The sequence below is a fragment of the Astyanax mexicanus genome, chromosome 24 (assembly GCF_023375975.1).
Source record: "Astyanax mexicanus isolate ESR-SI-001 chromosome 24, AstMex3_surface, whole genome shotgun sequence".
Taxonomy (NCBI): domain Eukaryota; kingdom Metazoa; phylum Chordata; class Actinopteri; order Characiformes; family Acestrorhamphidae; genus Astyanax; species Astyanax mexicanus.
This window is the reverse complement of record NC_064431.1, coordinates 15790040-15802101: the sequence shown is the minus strand read 5'-3', so window position 1 is coordinate 15802101 and position 12062 is coordinate 15790040. Positions and strand designations below refer to the sequence as shown.

The 12062-nt window shown below is 37.0% G+C and overlaps 1 protein-coding gene across 1 annotated transcript; it reads left to right on the top strand.

The window, feature by feature from the left end:
• The first annotated feature begins 5022 nt into the window (after window positions 1–5022).
• On the top strand, window positions 5023–11189 carry LOC103026802 (NACHT, LRR and PYD domains-containing protein 3-like). The gene is made up of 6 exons (XM_007248356.4): window positions 5023–6802; window positions 7686–7859; window positions 8060–8233; window positions 8902–9075; window positions 9776–9822; window positions 9915–11189. The coding sequence occupies exons 1-6, from the start codon at window positions 5064–5066 to the stop codon at window positions 10460–10462; spliced, it is 2856 nt and encodes a 951-aa protein (XP_007248418.3). The 5' UTR covers window positions 5023–5063; the 3' UTR covers window positions 10463–11189.
• Window positions 11190–12062: the final 873 nt, after the last annotated feature.

Sequence of the window (12062 nt, the reverse complement as noted above, 5' to 3'; positions counted from 1 at the left end):
TTCATAACAAGCATAAAATAATCTCTAGTAGTTCATCTCAGTAGCTAGTTATTATTGTCAGGCATGCACAGATGCAAGTAAAAAGCTTTGTTATAATAAGGACTATTACAAAGAATCAGGATATACAGGCTAAATAACCAAATAACCAAAACGAGTAAACAATGAGGGTTTGAACACAGGCAAGCCGAATCAGAATCCAGACAAAAAAAAAACAGGGTTAAGGTACACGGAAAAAGGTCAATAAATAGGGCAATCAAGGCAAAGAAATAAATATGTGTTAAAGCAGGATGAACTGAACAATACTCAGCAAAGAGCTTGTTTTCTGAAGAGTCTTTTATAATACTGAGTCCCCAGGTGTTCAGTATTCCGGTGATTGGCTTCATGTGATCATGTGAATGATGTTGTGGTGAGGTGCGTTCTGAGTAACGTAGTCTGCAGACTGACTGCAGGGGAGACAGGTGCGCTTTCAGCATCAGGCCTGATGCTAGCTAGCTAGCTGACCTCCCGTTCCACCATAAATGGTGCAACCGACAGACAAAGACAGCAGCATTTAACGTAGAACGGGGGAAAAATAAATAAAATAAAAGCAAATAAAAGTTAATTTCAGCTCCCTGTCACAAAGAAATTAAGGAATGGACAATGCTAATTAATTGCTAGACCACCTGCCCTCTTTGTGATGTGATGCCCTAAAGTTAACTAGCCATTTTCTTAGCAGCAAGGTTGCTAAACTTTAGCACTCCACTGCTAAATATTTATCTGTATTGGGTCCTTGAAGTGTTGTCCCACTTCTTAGTGGAAATAATTCAAGGGTTATGCTCAAAAATGAAAAGTAGGGGTACAAACAAGAAATGGACTTGCAAGAAATGCGCCAACGAGAGGGTTTGGAAAGATAATGAATAACATATTGCGACCATGCTGTAACTGCCTTTAGTGGGCTGGTAAAGAAAGTCCAGGGCTGAATTTGGTTCTGAATCCAACCCTGAATTTAGGTGTGGTTACTTAAGCTGAAGAAACAACCCAAAATGACAAAGAACAGACTGACTCAGTAGTGATGTCAGTCAGCTGGCCAGTAGAGGGCAGTACACTGCTTACAATCAGCACATAGTCTACGCAGCACCTTTAAAATAATATAGTACCAAACAACATGAAGTAAAAGATACTGTTCTTATTTATACAAGAGTAATCTGACAGTATACAGTAACACTTATTCATAAACTAGGGTTGATTTCCTTTGCTGTGTTAGTTATTCATTAAGCTACTTAACACAGTTAAACTGTACTATTATTATTACTCAATTCACACAGTCAATAAGACAAATAAACAAAAACAAATAAAGAAACTGTAGTCTGTTCTTATTACACATATGAAAAAAAATCTAGTTTTGGGCATAGCTATTTAGCCACACCCCACCTGTAACAGAAGAAGAGCTGAAAAAAACTCACACCCATTTAATGTGAATAAAATGTGCTCTGACGAGTTTGTAAAAAGGAAGGAGATTTAAAGTCTCAGAAACATTCAGTCATTCAACAGTTATGAAGATGGAAGTGTACTTGTTTAGTGAGGACCAACATAAATGATCTCAGACAAGGTAACAGCACTCTCAATTTTAGTCTCATTTTTGTTATGATGATTATTATTATGATTATTATTATTATTATTATTATTATTATTATTATTATTATTATTATTATTATTAGAAGTAGTAGTAGTAGTAGTAGTAGTAGTAGTAATAGTAATATTAGGAGTTTTAAACTGCAAAAATCCATAATAATATAATATATTTTTTTATTTTGGGATTATATAATTGTCTGAAGTTAATTATAAAAAAATATTAGGTGTCCATCCCATCCCCCAAAACAAGAGATGCGATGATCGGTTGGCTATGTATCGGTATTGGCTGATTTTCAGGCAAAAAAATGAGAATGTTGATCAGCCGATATTTCCCAGTGTAGACAGAACAAAAGTGCAACAGTACAAAAGTGCAGACAGACAATATATATATATATAGGCATAAACAACAAGGCACCGACTACAAAATGATGACACGACTGTACTGTAATGGCTTCAGGCAGGGGCATCGTCTGGTCTGGGATTCCGGGGCTTTAGCCCCAAATAATTTTCTAGTAGCCCCAAGTCGTTTTGCTCAGCTCAGCTGTATTATTAATAAGAAGACAGACACTGAGCACTGTGTGAATGGAAAATATCTTAACACCAATCACGGAGCAAGTTCGAATTAAAGTTGCGCCATTCAGGAGAAACAGCCAATCAGCTTGCTGGTTTTGCAGAGTGTGGTGGGCTTGTAGGGTGAAACAGTCAGAATCCTGAAAAAAACAGTGATATACATTTTTGGTCATACCGCCCAGAACTAGAATGAATTTGTTGTGACATGTTAAACAGACATACTGGGGGGCTGACCCCAGTATGCGGTTTTAATTTTATGACTGATCAGGTGTAAAATGTATGGATGCTTACAATAGATACAAACTAAAATACTGAATACAAAAAAACATACATGATACAAATGAATAATAAATTACAGTAATAGTCAAAAATAGTATACAAGTCTGTGTTTTTTTTTTATTTTAAATTTTCTGCATTGTTCTGCATCAAAGCTATAAAGAAAATATGGAATAATTTAGTAAACAAAAAAGTGTTAAACAAACCAAAATATGTTTTATATTTTAGATTCTTCAAAGTAGCACCTCTTAGATGGCAGCATTTACTCAGTCAGCTTTATGAGGTAGAGTGGCTTTTAGTTGAGAGCTGTGCAGAATATTTTAAGAGTTAATTACTTAAATGTATCGATCTATTAATGTGTTTGAGAGCATCAATTGTAAAGTTGTGAAGAGGTTGAGTTGGTATACAGTAAATAGACCTATTTAATTAATGTTCTAATCCATATTATGGCAAAAACTACTCAACTAAGTAAGAAAAAGGACTTGAAGGAGGAAATGAAGGTCAGTTAATCTGAACAATTTTGAGAACCTTAAAAGAATCCTCAAATGCAGAAACTGGCTCTAATCAGGACCGCTCCAGGAGAGGAAGAGCAAGAGTTACCAACCTTGCTCTTCCAGCCGCAAGTTTCCAAATAAGAGCACCTAAATTCTTTACAAAGTATTTTGGTTTTAATTGTTACATGATTCCTTATATGTTTCTTCATGGCTTTGATGACTTTAATTGAAAACTTACAATGTAGAAAATAAAATAAAAAGTCCCATAAAAACAGTGTACCCCATAACACTTTCTGAAACTATCCTATCTAGAAGTTCTACAACATCTTAATGTTAATCAATGTTGACAGAGTGGTTCTTCTTCATTTTTAGTGAAGCACGATGGCAAACATACAACATGTGTTGCTGGAAACACTTCAGAACTTGTCAGAATGTGACATAAAGACATTCCAGTGGTATCTAAATAATGGCATCAAAGAGTTCCGACCGATCCCAAAGGCCCAGCTGGAGAACGCAGACAGAACCGACATGGTGGATATAATCGTGCAGTGCTATAAGGGAAATGGTGCTGTGGACATCACACTGTCCATCCTAAGGAAAATGAACAAGAATCAGCAAGTTGAGGTTCTATGGACTAAACTCAGAGAGGGTAAAGAAACGTGTATTATATACATTTTTATATTTTTTAAAAACATACAAATACACACATAATAATAAAAGTATTTTAAGATTTCACATGACACCACATAGCTACCCAGATAACAAATGAGTGATAGTTCCACCAGTATGAATTCCTGTTAATTCCATCTTTCACCAATATTACAGCTTTTAAACCTAAATGCTACTTAGAATGATCGTTCATGTTCTTCTAAAGTAAGATGCAAATTTTCTATTTATATTTTATATAAATGACCATTGGCATAGCCAATGGCCCCAAATATGTTGGCCAATAGTGGCAATGCATGGGGCCCAAGAGTGTTTTTAACAACAATTAGTCAGAGTTCATCAAGTCTCACACTTTGAGCACATGACATTTCTCACGCTTGCCAATTCATCGGCTGCATATTTTAATGTACTCTTGTTGAGCCAATCAGAATATAGATCGCTCTGTTTTTAGGCAGACCAAGTCAAAGAGGGTGGAGTTTCAGCCAGAGTGTCAGGTGCGAAGAACTGTACACCCCCCCCCCCCCCCAACCCCACCACCACCCCCCCACACCAAATCAGAGCACTGTTTCATATAATTGAACAAATGATCAAAAATCGATTTTTTGCTTATTTGGTCCAGAGATTATTAGGTTATATTGAGTTGTCTGTAATTCTCTTCAGTAACTAGAGTAGCTCTGTTTGTGCATTTGCACATATGTAGCAGCAATGAGTGCAACATAAAGTAGTTGAAGTCATTAGAGCGTTCACAAACATTTGGACACATGGTGTAGGCCAATAAATGTGTGAATCAAGACAATAATATTTTGTGAAACAGGTGTTTTTTTTATGTTTCTGCTTCTACTGTCTTAGGTGGGGACAGATGTAAAGAGCTTCCAGAATTGAGTGTAGAATCAGCCTTTAAATCAGCTCAAGGTTCTTTTAGTGCTGTTTCTGGAACTGCAGGTACTCAACACATCATCACTCAACTCAACCACTAGAATTTTCATCTTCAACACTGTGGATTTTATAATTAAGACTTTGTAGTATGTAGTATAATGTGTAGCTCTGTCCACTCCTTCCCCATTTGTTTCAATGGCAAAACAGCCCCGCCCATTTTCATTAATCCAAAGCTGGGGAAATTCATATGACTGGCAGCAAACAGAAACAAAAACTGCACACAAGAAAGCATAACAGAACACAACCACAATTATTGGTAAAACACATAGGGCCCTATCCTACATCTTGCGCAAGGTGTGTCACAATTCTCATTCCCATCTTACACCCTGCAAACAGTCTATTTTCAACAACAAAATGGTGAAAAATGAATTACTTTACAAATAATGGTAATAGAGAATGAAATGATGTGACAAACGCTGTGAATTTGTTTATTTATTCACTCATTTACTGTATCCTTTGCTAGGTAACATACACAGTGTCTTGACAAAATATAAAAGCAACTTGAAGAATATGCACAAATGCATTGTTGAAGGGATGGAACAAGCGAGAACTCCTCTCGAACACGTTTACACTGAGCTCTGCATTGTAGAAGGAGAAAGGAAATTGAAAGGACATGAAATGTGGCAAACAGAACAGAAATACAATCCACTGTTCTCATACGGCAGAGCTATTACCTACGACAATATCTTTACACCCACGTCAATTTGTGAATCTAACGAAGAACAAAAAGAGAAAACAATCAGAACTGTACTCACGAAAGGTGTCGCTGGGATTGGAAAAACTGTGTCTGTGCAAAAGTTCATCCTCAACTGGGTCAAAGGGATTGCAAATCAAGACATAGACTTGATCATTTTGCTTCCATTCCAGGAGCTAAACTTGGTCAAAGAAAACCAGTACAGTTTACAAAAGCTTCTGATTTATTGTTATCCTGCACTTGAGACCATTATGGAATACATCACCACACTCAAACTCATACTTATCCTTGATGGTCTGGATGAAAGCAAGCTTGAACTGAATTTTGACTGCGAGAACCTGTCTGATACAGCAAAAGCATCAAGAGTGGATGAGTTGTTGGTGAATCTGATCAAAGGAAAGCTGCTTCCCAATGCTCATGTCTGGATAACTTCACGACCTGCTGCATCTGATCAGATTCCCCCAGAATATACACAGCGTGTAACAGAAATTCTGGGATTTTCTAACAGTCAGATAGAAGAGTACCTGAAGAAGAGGATCAGTGACCAGGAACAAGCGAATAAAATCATTGCCCATATCAAACAGTCAAGGACTCTGTATGACATGTGCAGAATACCACTATTCTGTCAGATTGGTGCTACTCTGCTTCAGCAAAACGCAGATACCATCCCAAAATCTCTGACCGAAATGTACACAAACTTATTGCTAATTCAGACAGGCATAACACAGCAGAAATATGAGACCAGCAGAGAGAGAGATTCAAAAAAGCTTCTTGAATCCAACAGAGCTAAAATTCTCAAACTGGCAAAACTGGCTTTCCAACAAATGACAAAAGGCAATACAAAGTTCTATGAAGAGGATCTAAAAGTGTGCAACATTGATGTCACCGAGCCTTCGCTGTACTCTGGCATTTTCAACGAGATGTTTATGGTTGAATATGGGTTTTACCAGAGGAGGGTCTACTCATTTGTGCCTTTGAGTTTTCAGGAGTTCTTGGCAGCTTTTTATGTGTTTCACTGCTTTGTAACCAAAGACATACAGGATCTTCAGTTTTTCAATCCACTATATAAAGAGCCTTCTGGGGATGTGAGACTGGAGACTATCCTGAAAGAAGCAGTCAATAAAGCGTTACAAAGTCAGACTGGACACCTGGATCTTTTCCTCCGTTTCCTGCTGGGCATCTCACTGGAGTCCAATCAAAGACTACTACAGGGCCTATTGACTCAGAAACATACCAGCTCAGAAAGCATCGACAAAACAATCAACCACATCAAACAGGAAATACAATCAAGAAGCCTTCCTCTTGAGAGATCCATTAGTCTGTTCCTTTGTCTAACTGAAATGAATGACCAGTCTTTCTCAAGTGACATTCAGAAGTACCTAAAGTCAAAAAAGTACTCAAAAGATGGGATCTCCCCTGGACAATGCTCAGCACTTGCTTGCATCCTGCTGGTGTCAGAGAAGGAGTTTGATGAGCTGAACCTGAATGAGTACTGCACATCAGAAGAGGGTTATAGGAGATTAATTCCAGCTGTCAGCAACCACAGAAAAGCTTTGTAAGTGTTCATGTTTTTATTGTAATGCTTGTCAGGGTTTGAGTGTAGATGTTTGATTATTTATGTTAAGTATACTTAAGTCACTTTTCTACTGTAAGCCTGAAGGTCTCTGAGCATGGAAGGTATCAGAATCATTACAAACTGAGCTGGGGTCAATTTTCTCAGCATGTTTTGCTAACTGTACTTTCAGTCAAAGAACCTTCAGTGGGAGGGCTAAAAGACGGAGGGATCTGCCTATGGGCAAGACAGGCCAGGCTGCCACCATATTGATGTTGGATGAGTCCTATTTTCCAGCAGGCTAATGCTGTGTGAGCAACATTGTATGAGCCCTGTCACCGGCATGCTAACACAGCATGAGCAATGTTGGTCAAGGCCAGTCACCAGCATTGCTAATGTGGCAGTGTGGCAATGCTGTATACCAGCATTGCTAACATGGCAATGCCAGTATTAAAGTTGTGCCTGGCTGTTGCATGAAATCACACAGTTCTCTGTTTTGCATTTAGTTAGCTAGTATGCTCTGTTCCAGGCACCTTGTTAATAACTATTTGGTCTGCAGTGAAAAAGCAGCTTATTTTTCTAAATGTTTGTGTAGAATACATTTGCAGTGTTCTCTGGAATTATAATACTCTGTCTAATAGTTTTTGGTAAAATGAGTTGAGAAAAGACCTAAACTCACTAACACTCTTGATGCTAAATGTAATCAAACCTCAGTGCAATACTTCAAAATCTAGTACAAAGGATTTTCTGGACAGTGGAGACAATAACTCCAACAAAAGCAGGATAAACACTTTTTAATACATTTGAATTAAGAAGAAACATTAGATCAATATCTTTATCCATATGGTGTATGAGTATGTAAAAAGTAAATTGTAATCCTTTGCAGACTAGTTGGCTGTAATCTCACCATGGTGTCCTGGGGCACACTCTCTTCAGCTCTGAATTCAACAAACTGCCACCTAAAGGAACTAGACCTCAGTTACAATGACCTGTATGATTCAGGACTGGAGCTGCTCTCTGTTGGACTGAAGAGTTCACACTGTAAACTACAGACACTCAGGTAGTCTTACATTCCTTCTCATGGGATTGACCACTTTTTACACTGTATCATCTCAAACTACACAAACCTAAAATTACTTCTCAGGGAAGTTAGGACAGATTGATATTACCATGCTTTAATTACACATTTCATAAATCCCTGACTCCACTTCAGAGCCTTGATTAATTTGCAGTATGTGCTATGTTTATCTGCCTTTCCAGACTTATTTGCTGTAATCTCACCACATTGTCTTGTGAAACTTTCTGCCCCATTCTGAAATCACCAAACTCCTCCCTAAAGGAGCTGGACCTCAGTAACAATGACCTGCAAGATTTAGGGGTGGAGCAGCTTTCTGATGGATTAAAGAGTTCACACTGTATACTGGAGATACTCAGGTAAACTTGCTGTAAATCGATTTCTGAATTGATGAAGATGTTAAGATTCTGCTCTTTTCTTTCTTTAACCATTTCAGTAATAGAATGATTATACAACATATAAAGATGAACACAATGAGTAGTTATGGAATAAAAAGGTATTCCACATAAGAATATTGGGATGCTTCATACTTTGCAATAAACTTGTTTCTGATAAAACTAGACCTTAGTAAAAAATGACCTGCAGGATTCAGGATACAAGCTGCTCTGTGCTCAACTGAAAGCCTTAATCTTTAAATTACAGATACAGGTTTACAAATTACATGTGACCTGTCTGAAGACTAGACCTCAGAGGTTCATAGATCAAGATTCCATGTCTACATTTCAACTTCGAAATATGTCTGAAGAGTCAGATTAGACATATGTAGAGTCCAGACAGAGTTTTTTTGTCAGTTTTATCACTACAGGAAATGTTATTAGAGGAGTATTGCCAAAAGAGTTAGGTTCATTGGAGCAGTCAAACATGAATTGCATGGCACCAAATAATATTCATAATATTATAAAATTTCATAAGAAACAATTATACTTGTCCACATTGTATATTTTAGCAAATTTGTTTCACTTACAGTTATTGTTACCTAAAACACATGTGACCTTCTCAAGTTGCTCATTTTTCTTCCTGTTTGTAGGTTGTCTGGATGTATGGTCACATCGAAAGGCATCTCATTTTTAGCTTTAACTCTGAGTTCAAATCTGAAATGCCTAAAAGAACTGGATCTGACCTACAATCACCCAGAGGACTTAGGGGTCAGGCAGCTCTTTGAAAGACTAGAAGATCCACAGTGCAGTTTGGAGACTCTCAGGTACAGTTTAAAGTAACGTGTTTAATCAAACGTGTGGAGATAAAATCAGTTTAAGACCAAACTTTACTTGAATTGACAGTGAATGTGATTTTACATTTATTGGAAGAGACACCCAACTAGTGTTGAAAGTATTGCCACTGCTAGGGGGAGTCCTAATGAGTGGGTTTTTGGCCAAGTTTTTTAAAACCGGTGTCCTCCACGGTGTCATCCAGAGTTTGATGGGTTCCTTTTTTGAGTTTTCCTCTGGCTAACTTTATACCTATATTGTTGTAATGCTTGTGTAGTTGCAAAGTCTGTTGTGAAAACTGTGGTGGTTTCACTTGTTAAAAACATTACTTGGATTAATCACAACAATCTATTAATTAATTAATTAATCACCCTTTATTTTTAATCACACTTTCTTAGAAGTCTTTTAATGTGCCGAGTAAATAAGTTTATTAGAGATCATGTGTGTGAGAGATAGATTTAATTCTTAGTTTAGCATAAATTAATAACTTTAGATTTTGCGTTTTTAGATTTGGCACTATGTCTAAATTGCTAATACATTACCAGTCTAAAAATATATTTACATTGTACAATGAAAAATGTTGGTTAATAACCATAACACATTAATATTTCCATGTTAATCAGGTGCATTAATGTGTTAACATTGACAACCATACAAAATTGCAATAAATATTTTTTTTCCTGTCCATTTTAGGATGAAACATGGTGGGGAGATCAGAATGAAACCTGGACTAAGAAAATGTAAGTTCATTCTTTTCAGCCTAATATTCTTTTAAACATCCCATCCTATCACAATAACCATGCTTTCCTTTTATCTGTTCTGTTGTGCACAGATACTTGTGACCTGACCCTGGACCCTAACACAGCACACACCCGTCTTATTCTGTCTGAGGGAAACAGCAAAGTAAACTGCGTGAAATCACTACAGTCATATCCTGATCATCCAGAGAGATTTTCTTTCTTAAAGCAAGTGCTATGCAAAGAAAGTCTTACTGGACGCTGCTACTGGGAAGCTGAATGTAGTCAGTGGGTTAATGTAGTGGTCACCTATAAAGGAATTGGCAGGAAGGGAAATGGTGCTAATTGTGAGTTTGGTCGTAATAAAAAATCCTGGATTTTGTTTTGCTCGTCCAACGGTTACACTGCTTGTCACGATGACAAGGAAACTAACATAGCTACCAAAACTTCTTCCAGCTTCAACAGAGTTGGGGTTTATCTGGACTTTATGGCTGGAACTCTGTCCTTCTACAGCATCGCCTCTGATACACACACTTTCACCCACTTACACACATTCATCTCCACGTTTACTGAGCCCCTCTATACTGGGTTTATGTTGTATACTGATGCTTGTGTGCATATCATATCCTCCCATAGGTCCTAGTGAGGTCGCTCCTATTGAATCTTTGCAACTATAAAGCCCCAGCATAATTCACTTTTTTCTAATGCCATTTTTCCCTTTCACAATTTTTCTCACCATCTTGATCCAAACTTAAGCTAAACTGGTCCTGCTTATCATATTTGTATTGATATTGAACTGTACCTGTATAAAAATGAGCTATTTTGGCGATCTAAAGACAGCTTGATGTTGGGGTGTCAGTAGGGTTGCCAACTTTTCATAAATGAAATAAGGCAGGGGGGGTGGTGTTATATTTCATGGTTTGGAGTTATATTATATAATTCATAGACTAAAGTAAATTACACTAATCCATTTATCTCAGCATGTGTTTTTAAAAAAGCACCACATATGATTTGAACAGATGCAAATAAATATACATTCAGTAAAACATAACAAGGAATTCTCATTTTTAACTAAATATGTTATATCTTGTGAGCCGAGCTGAAAAACAAAATGTAGCTCCAGATTTCTCCTGGATGCTCCTCAGTCAGCATGTGTATATTATGTTCAGTTCCGTCAGCAGCTCACCTGATTTACCACATTTACCAATTTACCAAACCAGGTGTTGACATAATGAGAAATAACTCTATTCAACTCAGATGAGGAGAGATTAGGAGATGTATTAAGAAAAACAGTGCTGTAAAAGCTCTGTTTTTGTAAATTTGCTGTTTGTATTTATTGTATTTTTTGTGTTTTACTGAGCTACTAAAAACTTACCTCACAGATGAGAAGCTTTTTCTTTACTGAAATTCCCACAGGAGCTTAAAACTTTTGCACAGTACTGTATGTTTCGTTCAGGAATATGTTGTTCATAACAGAAATATTTTTGACATAATAATATATTTAGCATAATATATGCTTTTTTTCATATGTGATTTTTATACAATATCAGCTTCTGGAGACGAATATCGCACAGGGAACCTGGACACTGCTTCCTCTCCCTGTATTCTCCTCCTCAGCCTTTCGTTTTTCTTCTGCTGCGTGATGTTTAACGTTGTTTAAACATGTTTAACGGGGTGAACGGAGGTGGGATATTCGTCAAAAGCTTGTAGTTGTTATTATGTCCATTTCCTACTGGATTTTTCTTTTTTTTAAAGAAAGTAAGGGAACCTTGAAATCTGCACTATTGATGATTTAGGAGTACCTAACTCATATTTATCCCAATAGAAAATCTGTAACTGAGAGCCTATATGTATAAAAGGGCAGATCAGTTATTTGACCACAGGGGGCGCCCTTGCATCATATGAAATCAAATGTAAGGACAATCCTCAAAATCTGGATAGACACCAGTTTTAGGTGATCTCTTTTTTCAGGTCCATTAATGTACATTTAATGTACATGTCTAAAATTCTTAACGCATTATTAAGAATCTACTACTTTTCTACTGTTTAATAAAAGATGTTGGAACATTGCTGTGAGGAACATTTAATTGCTATTGGATTTGATTGCCACAAATCCCAAGATCATAGTTAGGTCATTTTATCATTCATGTTGGGTGATTTTCTAATCTTAACACTACGACTTGCAAAGGACCTCCCAAAGGTATTAGATGCAATTCAATCATTACTTTATAGATCTTTCCATC